This window comes from Rutidosis leptorrhynchoides, chromosome 2 (genome assembly GCF_046630445.1).
Source record: "Rutidosis leptorrhynchoides isolate AG116_Rl617_1_P2 chromosome 2, CSIRO_AGI_Rlap_v1, whole genome shotgun sequence".
Lineage (NCBI taxonomy): Eukaryota > Viridiplantae > Streptophyta > Magnoliopsida > Asterales > Asteraceae > Rutidosis > Rutidosis leptorrhynchoides.
Genome location: NC_092334.1, coordinates 315,192,996 through 315,207,942, shown reverse-complemented (window position 1 = coordinate 315,207,942; position 14,947 = coordinate 315,192,996). Strand labels below are relative to the sequence as shown.

At 35.1% G+C, this 14,947-nt stretch overlaps 1 protein-coding gene across 1 annotated transcript; it reads left to right on the top strand.

Annotated features, from left to right (window-relative positions):
* The first annotated feature begins 493 nt into the window (after window positions 1-493).
* Window positions 494-14,524, top strand: LOC139888772 (secreted RxLR effector protein 161-like). Its single transcript, XM_071871760.1, has 2 exons — window positions 494-1,167; window positions 14,509-14,524. The coding sequence occupies exons 1-2, from the start codon at window positions 494-496 to the stop codon at window positions 14,522-14,524; spliced, it is 690 nt and encodes a 229-aa protein (XP_071727861.1).
* The last annotated feature ends 423 nt before the right edge of the window (window positions 14,525-14,947 follow it).

Genomic DNA, 14,947 nt, shown 5'->3' with positions numbered 1-14,947 from the left:
TGAAAACACTTAATCATGTAAATATCAATTTCATTTAATATATATAAACATGGAAAAGTTCGGGTAACTACACCGTTGCTCGTATCACTACAATTAGATTATTAATAGCACTTGCTGCTACGTATGATCTAGTGATCCATTAAATGGATGTCAAAACAGCATTCTTGAATGGTGATTTGGAAGAGGAAGTGTATGTGAGACAACCAGAAGGGTTTGTTATGCCAGGTCAAGAGCATAAGGTGTGCAAGTTGGTTAAATCATTGTACGGGCTGAAACAAGCTCTTAAGCAGTGGCATCAGAAGTTTGATGATGTGGTGTTGTCTAACCATTTTGTACTAAATCAATCTGACAAATGTGTATATAGCCAATTCGATCAATCTGAAAACGGTGTGATCATTGCTTATACGTGGATGACATGTTGATCATTGGTACTGACCAAGATCAAGTTAATAGAAGAAAATATTTTTTATCTTCGAAATTCTCCATGAAGGACATGGGAGTGGCGGATGTAATCCTATGCATAAGGATTAAAAGGGATGATAGAGGTATCACGATCACACAGTCTCATTACATTGAGAAGATTCTGAAATGGTTTAAGTGTGATCAATGTTCTCCCTTGAATACTCCCGTTGATGTAAATGTGAAGCTTATGGCCTATTCGCATAAAGCTGTATCACAGCTTAAATACTCTCGAGCAATTGGATGTTTGATGTATGATATGACAAGCACACGCCCTGATATTGCTTTCATAGTGGGAAAACTGAGTAGGTTTACTAGTAATCAAAATTCTATTCATTGGCGTGCTGTAGTTAGAGTATTTAAGTATTTAAAGGGTACTATGGATTATGGTATCACTTATACTGGGTTCCCATTAGTTTTAGAAGGATATTCAGATGAAAGTTGGATAACCAACGTCGAAGATCATTCATCTACGACTGGTTGGATATTCCTACTTAGAGGGGGTACTATATCATGGGCTTCTAAGAAGCAAACATGTATTACAAATTCAACCATGGAGTCTGAATTTGTAGCTTTAGCTACAGCTAGTAAGGAATCTGATTGGTTGAGGAATTTGATTCATGAAATTCCTTTGTGGCCAAAACCAATATCTCCTATTTCCATCCGTTGTGACAGTGAAGCTACTTTGGCTAAGGCTTATAGCCAAATGTACAATGGAAAGTCTAGACACTTATATCACACCCCCAATTAGGGCCTGGGTGAATGTGACATTAATATCAAATAAATCAACATATTATAATATACGAGAACAATACTAAATGCTAAGAACAAACTTTATTGAGTACGCAGCGGAAAATGAAATGTCGTTACAATAATGGGAATTACAATAAAGTAATTGTTTCAAATGCAAGAATAATAAATGCGATATCTCTTGATCCTAAGTCCAAGTAGCATCACATAAGCAGTAAGTAAATAAGCTTGATCAATCGGCACCTGAGACAAACATGCTAAAGTGTCAACCAAAAAGGATGAGTGAAGTTCATAGGTTTAACAAATATGTTTAACCATTATTTTAGACCACAAGATTTAGTTTATAAAGTTGAACTCGCAGGGATCAAAAAGTTATGCCAGTTCGTGATATTTAGACTACACGTTCAAGTTTGCCCCAATGATAAGTTGTACTGTCCTTGTCGGTTTAATTTCATTATTAAGTAATACAATGACTTGGTCAAATGTATCGGGGACGTTACTCCCGATAGGCCTACGCCCAATAATTAAGAATGTGTTCAACGAGCAATTAAAAATATCACTGTAGGGACTTAGTCGGACATAGCCGGGTATAGCATAGTTTAACAGTTGGTACTTGTATCTAAATTGTAAATAGTAAAAGTAGCATGTGTCTCAGCCCAAAAAGTTAAATAAGTTGCGCAATAGTAAGAGGGGCTATGAATTCACCTTAGTAAGTAGGAGAGAGAGAGAGTTATTCCTCGAAATAGAAAGTTTGGATGGATGAGCAGAAAGTCAACCTAATGACATTTAAGAGTAGTTAAGTGTTTTGCCCAAATTTAAGTTAAGTATGAAAGTGGTTTAAGTATAGTTTGTTTTACTAAGTTTCCATTCCTAGTAAGTTTTCACTTTTAGAAAATTTCCATTTTTTGTAAGTTTCCATTTTTAGTAAGTTAGTGTCGAACACTAGTGAGTTGCTCTTAATAAGTCTACCACCTATTAAGTGTGAAAATAACTAGATGTATGATTACTATAGTCGGGTTGATATTGTGCACCATACCCAAACATCTATTCCACTGCCGAGTCACCAGAATGACCAATTGTTACCGGTTGACCCAGGATTTCTTGACCAAAATCTAAGTTTGGCATTCGTAATCCACAAGCGTCCCATAGTGGTACCAAGGATCACCTTAGGCCTTAAGTAGCATTGACATTCGAGTAATCACACGTTATCGTGAATGACTATGGTAACCTTGTAATATAATATAAGTAATAGTATATCATATGTGTTAGTAATACTATAAGTGTATAGGTGGTAGTATTATATAATAGTATTAGGGTTTTAGTTAATTAAAGTAATATTTAATATTAGGGTTTAGTAATAAATGATTGGGGTTTAATTAATGTATTAGGGTTTTATTAAATTAGGGTCTAATAAATTAGGGTTAGGTTTAATTAGTTAGGGTTTTAATATTTTAATATGTATATGTATATAAATCGTGTATATGTATATATATAGTATTTTTTTCATATATATAAACCCTATATATATGTATGTATATAATATATATATATATATATATATATATATATATATATATATATATATATATATATATATATATATATATATATATATATATATATATATATCGAATATGTATATGTATATATATATTTATTTTGTTTCCTTAATTAAACACAAACCAATCTTCTAACATTTATCTAGGGTTTAAAGATCAAACACTCCTTCTCCGTTTTTTTCGGTCGATACACATACATACATATTAAAAAAAAATTCTTTTTCATGTATATATAAATCTATGTGTGTACATGTATATAATGTATATGTTTATGAATTAATCAAGATTGTATCATGAACATGAATTTAAAACAAAGATCAAAGATTATGTAAATAAGTTTTAGGGTTTATGTTATACCTTGAAGATTCGAAGATGATTAACAAAGAAAAGATGAAGCACTTTGAAGATGAAGATCAAAACCTTGAAGATTGATGAACACCTTTGAAGATCTTGAAGAACTTTGAAGAACGTGAAGAACGACTTGAAGATCACTAAAAGAACTTGAAGGTGGTGGTGGTGGATTTTGATGGTGGTGGTGATGGTTTCGGTTTGTTTGCCCGAAAACAAGAGAGAGGGGAGAGAGATTTGGGAGAGAGATTTGTGAATGAGATTTGGTACAAAGAAAAGGTTGAGCTTAGGCCTCTATTTATAGGAGTGCTAGGAAAATTCTAGAATTAGTGTTAGGGTTAGGTTTACTTAGAGAACAAGTTGGACTTGGAGAGGAAGTAATGGGGGTCATGGGAGCCGAAAATTGGGAGGGGTATTTTAGACATTTCATGTTATTATTTTTCGGCTAGGCATTATCAAGGGAGGAGTTTTGGTCGTTATCGTTTTAGTCCTTGCACTTTAAATTAGCTTAAATAATCCCTAAACTTGTTTTAAGATTAATTAAGTTATATACTTTAAACTTTAATTTATTACCTTTTATTCACGAAAATTAGTTAACTTATTATTTTCGTCTTTTATTAACTTGCCAATTAATGTATAAAGTTAATTAATATAAATTATAATTCTTAATACTTAACAACCGTTAATTAAAGTTTAATTGTTAATTTTTATTATATTGTTGGTTATTTAATAAGGAAAAGTATATAATGGAAAAATGAGGGTCGTTATAGTACCTCCCCATTATTGAAAACTTCGTCCCGAAGTTTTAGGTAGATTCCTCGTTTGCATCAGCAGTTGAGAAGAGATGGTGATATTTCCGTATCATGTGGTCTTTGCGTTCCCAGGTATATTCGGGGCCTCTACGCGAATTCCAACGGACTTTAACGATTGGTATGTTGCTTTTACGTGTTTGTTTGACCTCTCCTTCCATGATTTATATAGGTTCTTCAACGAAGTACATTTGCTCATCAATGCGGATATCATCCAAAGGAATAACAAGTGTGTCATCAGCAAGACACCTTTTAAGATTCGAGACATGAAACACATCATGTACTTGGCTAAGTTCAGTTGGTAGTTCTAATCGGTACGCCACGGGACCGACTCTTTGAGTTATCGTGAAAGGTCCAACATATCGTGGACTGAGTTTGCTTCGTTTACCGAAACGGACAACGCCTTTCCAAGGGGATACTTTCAACATGACTTTATCTCCAACTTGGTATTCTATATCCTTTCGCTTTCTATTGGCATAGCTCTTTTGTCGGCAATTGGCAGTTTCTAATCGTTGCTTAATCTGAACGATCTTTTTGGTAGTTTCATGGATAATTTCAGGACTAGTTAAATGTCTGTCCTCGAGTTCATCCCAACACAAAGGGGATCTACACTTCCGGCCATATAAAGCTTCAAAAGGTGAAGCTTTAATGCTAGAGTGATAACTGTTGTTGTAAGAAAATTCAACCAAAGGCAAGTGTCTATCCTAACCTTTGCCGAAATCAATTACGCAAGCACGTAGCATATCTTCCAAGGTTTGAATAGTTCGTTCACTTTGACCATCAGTTTGCGGATGATAGGCTGTACTCATGTCGAGTTGAGTTCCAAGAGCAGATTGTAAAGTTTTCCAGAATCTAGAAACGAATAAATAATCGAGATAGGAACTCCATGACATGAGACAATTTCTTTAATATAAAGCTGTAATAATTTCTCCATCTTGTCAGTTTCCTTGATCGGTATGAAATGTACAGATTTAGTAAGACGATCAATTATGACCCAGATAGTATTGTTACCATTTGAAGTCTTAGGTAACTTAGTAACGAAGTCCATAGTGATGCATTCCCACTTCCACTGCAGAATATCGGGTTGTGTCAACAGACCAGAAGGTTTTTGATGTTCAGCCTTGACTTTCAGGAAAGTGAGATACTTACTAACATAAGTAGCAATGTCGGCTTTCATGTTAGGCCACCAGTAGAATTCCTTCACATCGTGATACATCTTACTGGAACCGGGATGAATAGAGTACCTTGTCATATGAGCTTCATCCAAGACTAGTTTACGGAGATTATCGAAGCGAGGGACCCAAATTCTGTTGCCAAAGTACCATGTACCATTAGCTTTCACTTGGAGTTGGTTCTCAAAACCGATAGGTCCTTCACCTTCGATAAGTGTTGGTTTGATAGCTTCAAGTTGAGCTTCACAGATTCGCGATATAAGATTCGATTTGATTTTCAGGTTTAAAGCACGAACACGTTTAACATCGTCTTTTCGACTAAGAGCATCGGTAACTACATTCGCTTTGCCAGGATGATATTTCAGCTCACAGTGATAATCGTTCAATAACTCGAGCCATCGGCTTTGCCTCATATTCAGCTGTTTCTGATCAAAGATGTGTCGAAGACTTTTATGGTCAGTGTACATCGTAAACTTAGTACCATATAGATAATGTTTCCATATCTTTAATGCAAATACCACGGCACCTAACTCAAGGTCGTGTGTGGTATAGTTCTCCTCATGTTTCTTCAACTGTCTAGATGCGTAGGCAATACCCTTTTGACGTTGCATTAAAACAAAACCAAAGCCTTGCTTTGAGGCATCACAGTAAACAACAAAGTCATCTGAACCTTCAGGTAAAGAAAGAATCGAACCTGTGGTCAATTTATCCTTCAGAATCTTGAAAGCAGATTCCTGTTCTTCGGACCACTCAAACTTCTTCCCTTTGTGAGTTAACTTCGTAAGGGTTTAGCAAGGAGAGCAAAAATCTTTTATGAACCTTCGATAGTAACCAGCAAGTCCCAAAAAATTGACGAATATGCTTCGCAGTCTTTGGTATCTCCCAGTTTTGAATAGCGGAAATTTTAGCTGGATCGACATGTATTCCTTCACTATCAACAACATGTCCAAGGAATTGTACGGTTTTGAGCCAAAACTCGCATTTTGAAAATTTAGCCTAGAGTTGTTCCTTCCGTAAGAGCTCAAGAATCATGCGCAAATGTTGCTCATGTTCTTTCTCACTCTTGGAGTAGATCAATATGTCGTCAATGAACACAATGACAAATTTGTCAAGATACGGCTTGCAGACACAATTCATAAGATCCATGAATACGGCAGGAGCGTTGGTTAAGCCAAAAGGAATAACACAAAATTCATAGTGCCCATAACGAGTGCGAAAAGCAGTCTTAGGAATATCAGATTCCTTGACTTTGAGTTGGTGATAACCGAACCTCAAATCAATGTTTGAGTAAACACTTGACCCTTGAAGTTGGTCGAATAGATCATCAATACGTGGCAACGGGTAACGATTCTTGATAGTAAGCTTGTTGAGTTTGCGGTAATCAATGCACATCCTCAACGTACCATCTTTCTTCTTAACGAATAGAATAGGAGCTCCCTATGGGGACGAGCTTGGACGAATGAAACCTTTATCCAATAGTTCTTGGAGTTGGTTGGATAATTCCTTCATTTCAGAAGGTGCTAAACGGTATGGTGCTTTAGCAATAGGAGCAGCACTGGGAGCTAAATCAATTTGAAATTCGACTTGTCGAGGAGGTGAAAGACCAGGAAGATCTTCGGGAAACACATCGGGAAAGTCTTTAACCACTGGTACATCTTCAATACACTTCTCTTTCGTTTCAATCAACTTAACGTGGGCTAGAATAGCTGGATAACCTTTCATAAGGTATTTGCGGATTTTAATACAGGCGATAATGTTGAGATTAGAACCACTCTTTTCGCCTTGAATGACTAGAGTCTCTCCATTTCCCAACGGAATGTTAACGTTTTTATCAAAACTCAAGGTTGCAGCATGTAATGGACGTAACCAATCCATTCCAACTACGACATCAAAACTTCCGAGCTCGACCAGCAAAAGGTCTATCTTAAATTCTTTATTGGCTAGGATTAGGTTGCAGTTTTTATAGATTTTATCGACCTTCATAATCTTTCCATTGGCTACTTCTACTCGTTTAGTTTCTAAGGGTTGAGGCTTTTCAGTAAATAGGGTACAAAACTCACTAGACACATAACTTTTGTCGGCACCCGTATCAAATAAAATAGTTGCATAACAATTATTGACAAGATACGTACCCATGATGACCTCATCTTCCTCTCGGGCTTCAGCAGCAGTAAGAACAAACGCACGACCCTTTGCAGCAGTAGTATTGGCTACAGTAGCGGGATTATCTTTCTTCTTAGGACAATTTGGACTAATGTGTCCCTTTTCTCCACAAGTGTAACAAGTAGGAGGAGCTTTAGCAGGAACAATAGCTTTATCCTTTAGAGGAGTCTTACACGTCTTAGCAACGTGTCCCATTTTCTTACACAACGTACAAGTAGCAGTACACCGTCCCGGGTGATGCCTTTCACAACGAATACAAAAAGGATAAGTACCCTTATAATTCATCCTTGTACTATCCGCAGGCTTCTTACTAACATTCTCAGTTGAACCTTGAGACGGCTCAAACTTCCTTTTACCTTCATTACCCTTAGTGTCAACCTGCTTATTAGATGACGCTCTTCTTCTCTTAGCTAACATAAGATTTTGTGCCATGAGAATCACAGCATCAAGAGTAACCTTCTCGGCAGCAATAACATTCCCCTGAACATCCTCTAGGAGACCTTCAATATATCGTTCAATCCTTCTTGCTTCGGTAGGAAACATCTCGGGACATAGAGTAGAAAGCTCGAGGAAACGGTTGGTGTAGTTTTCAATATCAGTACCCTTCACCTTGAGTTCCCAGAACTCAGCTTCAAGTTTCTGAACTTGACTCCTTGAAAAGAATTTACTAACCATCATGCTTTTGAGTTCGTCCCATGGGATTGCATTAGCATTGTCAATTCCCACGGACTTAGCATAAGCAGTCCACCAAGTCAAAGCATTGCCAGCTAATGAGCTAGTGGCATATTTGACCCGATCGTCATCCCCGCAGTTGCAAATGCGGAAGATGGACTCTAACTTCTCGAACCATCGAACTAGTTCGACAGCCTCTTCATTTCCCTTGAAAGCGGGAGGATGGCAGTTTGTAAAGTCCTTGTAAGAACAAGGTTTCGGTTGAGGATTAACATTATTAGCTTGAGCGTTGCCTTGGGCGGCAGTAAGCAACTGTTGGAATTGTTCGGTGGTCAATACGATGTTGTTAACAGTAGGTGCAGCTGGACGAACCATGATGTCACTACATAGAAGTGAACATAAGTTTGGTAAGGTGACAAGTTATAAGTTTGGGCAACTATAAGGTGACAAGTTATAAGTATGAATAAAATAAAGCATTGATATCACATGATATTAATAGAACACTTTATATTATTAGAACAAGGCAATAAATAAGCCTTTTTAATACATGATTCAGAAATAAAAATAGTTTAAGGCATAGCCTTTACATAGATAGGAATTTGGAAAAATAATATAGAGAATATTAAGATTGAAGTAATCTTCATATTTCTTCTTCTCATCCTCAATCTTCTTCATAAACTCATCAACTTTCTCGTTCCTCGCCTTTTGCTTCTCATAGAGATACTATAGGTTATCGTAGAGGTTAGTAACGCGGCTGTTGACTGCGTTGTTATCGTACCCCTTTAGAGCAAGCTGCTTGTTGACTCAATTTCTTTCCATATCCAACCAGAAATCAACATTCTCCTTGAGACGAGCAAGCAATTGCTTTCCCCAATGGGTGTTACGTTCTTCCTCATACTTTACCAACTTTATCTCTTTCTTTAACTCCGCATTCTCCTCCAAAAGTTTCTTGATCACTAGGTCCTTTTCATCCATTCGAACCTCGATCCCTGTTACATGGCGAAGCAAACCATCGATGTTCTTCTCGGTAGTCGTTCACGGATTCATGATTTCACACATGGCGTTATGGTTATCATAAGAAGGAGATCGAGCTCTTTTCTTAGACGGGCCATCTTCATTAAAATCAGCAGGGTGTTTCCCCTTGTCTTCTATTCTTGGGGTTGGGTAGTAGTCGGGAGACTTAGGTAAAGTATTCGGACTATAGTTTGGTGAGGGAGGACCACCAAGACCATAAGGTGGGCTTTGGACTTGTCTCGAAGTTGAAGATTGTCTAACACCTACTTCGGAGGTAGGTTTAAAGCGAGCCATTTCTTCAGAAGATTTGAAGAGAGTCATTTTATTTGGTTGATTAACGCTTGAGCTTGACATCCTAACATTAGGAAAGAGACTTTGATTAGAATCTTTGAGTCAAGTTTAGTAAAGTATAAGTATTAAGATTATAAGGCAGTCCTAAGTGCTTTAAAGTCTAAGGCAGGAAAGGTTATAGTTTCCTAGATTGCTAAGGCACCCTAGCTAGCAAATAAGGCACACATAAAATGCAATCCTGGTTCTCTATAACAGCTTGGTTATGCTCTGATACAAATCTATCACACCCCCAATTAGGGCCTGGGTGAATGTGATATTAATATCAAATAAACCAACATATTATAATATACGAGAACAATACTAAATGATAAGAACAAACTTTATTGAGTACGCAGCGGAAAATGAAATGTCGTTACAATAATGGGAATTACAATAAAGTAATTATTTTAAATGCAAGAATAATAAATGCGATATCTCTTGATACTAAGTCCAAGTAGCATCACATAAGTAGTAAGTAAATAAGCTTGATCAATCGGCACCTGAGACAAACATGCTAAAGTGTCAACCAAAAGGGTTGAGTGAAGTTCATAGGTTTAACAAATATGTTTAACCGTTGTTTTAGACCACCAGATTTAGTTTATAAAGTTGATCTCGCAGGAATCAAAAAGTTATGCCTGTTCGTGATATTTAGACTAAACGTTCAAGTTTGCCCCAATGACAAGTTGTATTGTCCTTGTCGATTTAATTTCATTATTAAGTAATACAATGACTTGGTCAAATGTATCGGGGACGTTACTCCTGATAGGTCTACCCCCAATAATTAAGAATGCGTTCAACGAGCAATTAAAAATATCACTGTAGGGACTTAGTCGGACATAGCTGGGTATAGCATAGTTTAACAGTTGGTACTTGTGTCTAAATTGTAAAAAGTAAAAGTAGCATGTGTCTCACCCCAAAAGGTTAAATAAGTTGCGCAATAGTAAGAGGGGCTATGAATTCACCTTAGTAAGTAGGAGAGAGAGAGAGTTATTCCTCGAAATAGAAAGTTTGGATGGATGAGCAGAAAGTCAACCTAATGACATTTAAGAGTAGTTAAGTGTTTTGCCCAAATTTAAGTTAAGTATGAAAGTGGTTTAAGTATAGTTTGTTTTACAAAGTTTCCATTCCTAGTAAGTTTCCACTTTTAGAAAATTTCCATTTTTAGTAAGTTTTCATTTTTAGTAAGTTAGTGTCGAACACTAGTGAGTTGCTCTTAATAAGTCTACCACCTATTAAGTGTGAAAATAACTAGGTGTATGATTACTATAGTCGGGTTGATATTGTGCACCATACCCAAACATCTATTCCACCGCCGAGTCACCAGAATGACCAATTGTTACCGGTTGGCAAAGGATTTCTTGACCAAAATCTAAGTTTGGCATTCGTAATCCACAAGCGTCCCATAGTGGTACCAAGGATCACCCTAGGCCTTAAGTAGCATTGACGTTCGAGTAATCACACGTTATCGTGAATGATTATGGTAACCTTGTAATATAATATAAGTAATAGTATATCATATGTGTTAGTAATATTATAAGTGTATAGGTGTTAGTATTATATAATAGTATTAGGGTTTTAGTTAATTAAAGTAATATTTAATATTAGGGTTTAGTAATAAATGATTAAGGTTTAATTAATGTATTAGGGTTTTATTAAATTAGCGTTTAATAAATTAGGGTTAGGTTTAATTAGTTAGGGTTTTAATATTTTAATATGTATATGTATATAAATCATGTATATATATATATATATATATATAGTATTTTTATTATTATTTTTTTCATATATATAAACCATATATATATATATATATGTATATAAAAATATATTTTTTTACATGTATATATATATATATATATATATATATATATATATATATATATATATATATATATATATATATATCGAATATGTATATGTATATATGTATTTATTTTGTTTCCTTAATTAAACACAAACCAATCTTCTAACATTTATCTAGGGTTTAAAGATCAAACACTCCTTCCCCTTTTTTTCGGTCGATACACATACATACATATTAATTTTTTTTTTCTTTTTCATGTATATATAAATCTATGTGTGTACATGTATATAATGTATATGTTTATGAATTAATCAAGATTGTATCATGAACATGAATTTAAAACAAAGATCAAAGATTATGTAAATAAGTTTTAGAGTTTATGTTATACCTTGAAGATTCGAAGATGATTAACAAAGAAAAGATGAAACACTATGAAGATGAAGATCAAAACCTTGAAGATTCATGAACACCTTTGAAGATCTATGAAGAACTTTGAAGAACGTGAAGAACGACTTGAAGATCACTTGAAGAACTTGAAGGTGGTGGTGGATTTCAATGGTGGTGGTGATGGTTTCGGTTTGTTTGGCTGAAAACAAGAGAGATGGGAGAGAGATTTGGGAGAGAGATTTGTGAATGAGATTTGTTTAGCTTAGGCCTCTATTTATAGGAGTGCTAGCAAAATTCTAGAATTAGGGTTAGGGTTAGGTTTACTTAGAGAACAAGTTGGACTTGGAGAGGAAGTAATGGGGTCATGGGAGCCGAAAATTGGGAGGGGTATTTTAGACATTTCATATTTTTTTCGTCTAGGCATTATCAAGGGAGGAGTTTTGGGATTTTTCGTTTTAGTCCTTGCACTTTAAATTAGCTTAAATAATCCCTAAACTTGTTTTAAGATTAATTAAGTTATATACTTTAAACTTTAATTTATTACCTTTTATTCACGAAAATTAATTAACTTATTATTTCCGTCTTTTATTAACTTGTCAATTAATGTATAAAGTTAATTAATATAATTTATAATTCTTAATACTTAACAACCGTTAATTAAAGTTTAATTGTTAAGTTTTATTATATTATTGGGAATTTAATAAGGAAAAGTATAGAATGGGAAAATGAGGGTCGTTATAACTTAGGTGTTAGACACCGTATGGTTCGCGAGCTGATTTCACATGGAGTGATATCCGTAAGTTTCGTTAGATCACAACAAAATTTAGTGGATCACTTGACTAAAGCATTAGCCCGAGACTTAGTGCACAAGTCGGCTATTGGAGTGGAATTGAAGTCCGCATAAATCTTCCAAAGTGAGACGCCCAATTTCCTTCTAGTACAATGCTAAAAGCTGAATTCAATGAGGTAAGCTTACTTTTTGAAGATTGAAACACATAAAAATTCTGATCCCAAAGTATGTGTTTAGACCTACAAGTTGAGTTAGGTTGAAGTTATTCTTCTTAATAGTTCTTTTGAAAAATTGCATATGCAGGTGCAAGATGTAAAAGGACTACCTATGTGAGCATGAAGTTTTGCCGCTTCAATGGAGCTTTGGACATAGCTGCTAATATGTTCACTGAAGGATTGGGACACATGGCTTATAATAGTGTCAAGATTGTCTTAAGATATGTAAGAAACTGATGTGTATAGTATTTTATAGTTTTCATATGAGTTGAAGGGTTCAATTTCTGAAACATCCAGATTCTCGAATTCTCGTAAATATTATACTAAGTGAAAATTCAATTTCTGAAACATTTTCATTTATGCATTAGTTTGTTCTGTAAATTAAGGATTACACTAAAATGGGAGGGGGGAGGGGATTTGTTGGTGATTTTAGTGTCATCTAACATGCATTTTGGTTAGTTGCGATTTACTTGAATGCAAGAGTTAGCTAGTTTTACTTAACAGTGGGTTCAGAGAGTGTGGAGTACATGCCCGTAAGAGTTGGCTACTAACTGACGCGTAATTGCGGGGGTCAAGGGGGTTGCGCCCCCTTGCGGGATCCAAGGGGCAGCGCCCCTCAACCGAAATTTGCACTATTCGTTACTTAGGAAAAGTGCATTCCAACCTTTAAGCGAATAGTTATACCTTTTCAGTATGACTGATTTTCCCATCAAAAATGAAGGGACACACCCTTTCATTTCCCAACTATTTTCTATAACAGTTTTATGACGTTTCATTTGTTCATTCTGCATTTATCAAAACAGAAACAGAACACACACAATTCTCTCAGATAATTTGATCAGTGATTGCGTTCTTGTCTTATCCTTGTAATGATTTCGTGAAATCGAGGCAATCGTTGGGTCAAAATACTTTATAGAGAAAGTGAACACACGATTCAAGAATCAATCCGGGCAATTAATTCATATCTAATTTCTTACAATCCTTTGGTCAAGGTCTTGTTTAAGGCCTTGTTTTGTACGTGGTAGAAGTGGAAGCATGACACAATGTACTAATATGTAGGCCTCCGTGTTAATTATCATTTAAGTAGCTTTTAGTTAACAATAACATATACTCTCGTCATCCTAAATCTATAGTCCATTCCATTTTGAAATATCTCAAATTAATTTTTCACTTTCATAAATGGATAAATATAATGTGATAAAAGGCTTTTGTGTTCCTACTTTATTCATGTATGACAAAAAAAAGGTAAAAAGTAAGGAATTTTTTTTTTTTTAAAAAGCATTATATAATTACCAAAACGAATGTACAAGGAGGGCTAGAAGCAAATGGAGCAACTAACCGAAGATCTTCACAAACTTTACAAGATCACGAAAATATACTATGATCCTAAGCTAGAATCCTAAAAAAACAAAGATCGCAATTATGTAATAATCTCTTGCGGGTTCTGAAGCCAACTATGCCACCCAATAGCTACTTTTTACACCTCTTCGCAATCCACTCATAACTTTTGACTTGAATTTCACAAAGTGCAACTGGAGTGTTCCAACATTTGTATTTAAATACTTTTTTATTACAATGTTTCCATATGAGATACACACATGTCCACTCTACCACTTGCCAAATCTTAGCACCTATGGATGTCATCGCAAGGTTATTTTTCCCACGAAAAGCTTCACCAGCACTTAAATTTGAGACACCATTTAGGCCCCACCAATCATACACTTTACTCCAAATCTTAAAAGCAAAAACATGATTACAAAGAATAAGGGAGTGGTCGATCGACTCCAATCCGTCATTACAAATCGGACAGCGGACGGTATGAAGGTCGACACTCCACTTATCTAATTCCAACAACACGGGAAGTCTCTTTTTCTAGCCCGTCAAATAAATACCTCAATCTTTTTTGGAACCAAGTTATTTCTAAAGGTTTCAATACAGTTGGTACCCGCATTTAGAAGGTTTCGACACAAAAGTAAGGGGTAAGACATGAAAGTGAATAAAAAAAATACATATGACATGTATTTTTTTATGAACAGTGTGTTTTTTGTCTGAGAAAAATAGGTTTGGAACTGAGAGAGTAACATATTGACGAATTTTTTTTTTAAAATAGTAATATATTTATAGGTTTTACAGAAATAGTTTTCCAAAAAAAAAAATTTATAAACATAGGTAAACCAATTATTCATTTGCCGGTTTGATGGTTTGAACGCCAAACCGATTATTCATTCACCGGTTTGAAGTTTTCTGACGTCACCGTCAAAAGTAATTAGGGTTTCGGCTGTGGACCCGTAGATTTAACCAAACCGGCATTTGAAATGCCGGTTTGTTATTTTATATTTTTTTTTTCTTATTTATGTTATGTTTATGTGATTTTATTATGATTTTTATATAATTATTTTCATCAATTAATGGTTTATTAGTTTATTAATAATGAGATTATTTTTTGTTTTTCATATTATATTATGTTTTTATTAT

Excerpts from the sequence above, each read along its gene's own strand:
- LOC139888772 (XM_071871760.1), top strand. The coding sequence starts at position 494 with ATGGGAGTGGCGGATGTAATCCTATGCATAAGGATTAAAAGGGATGAT.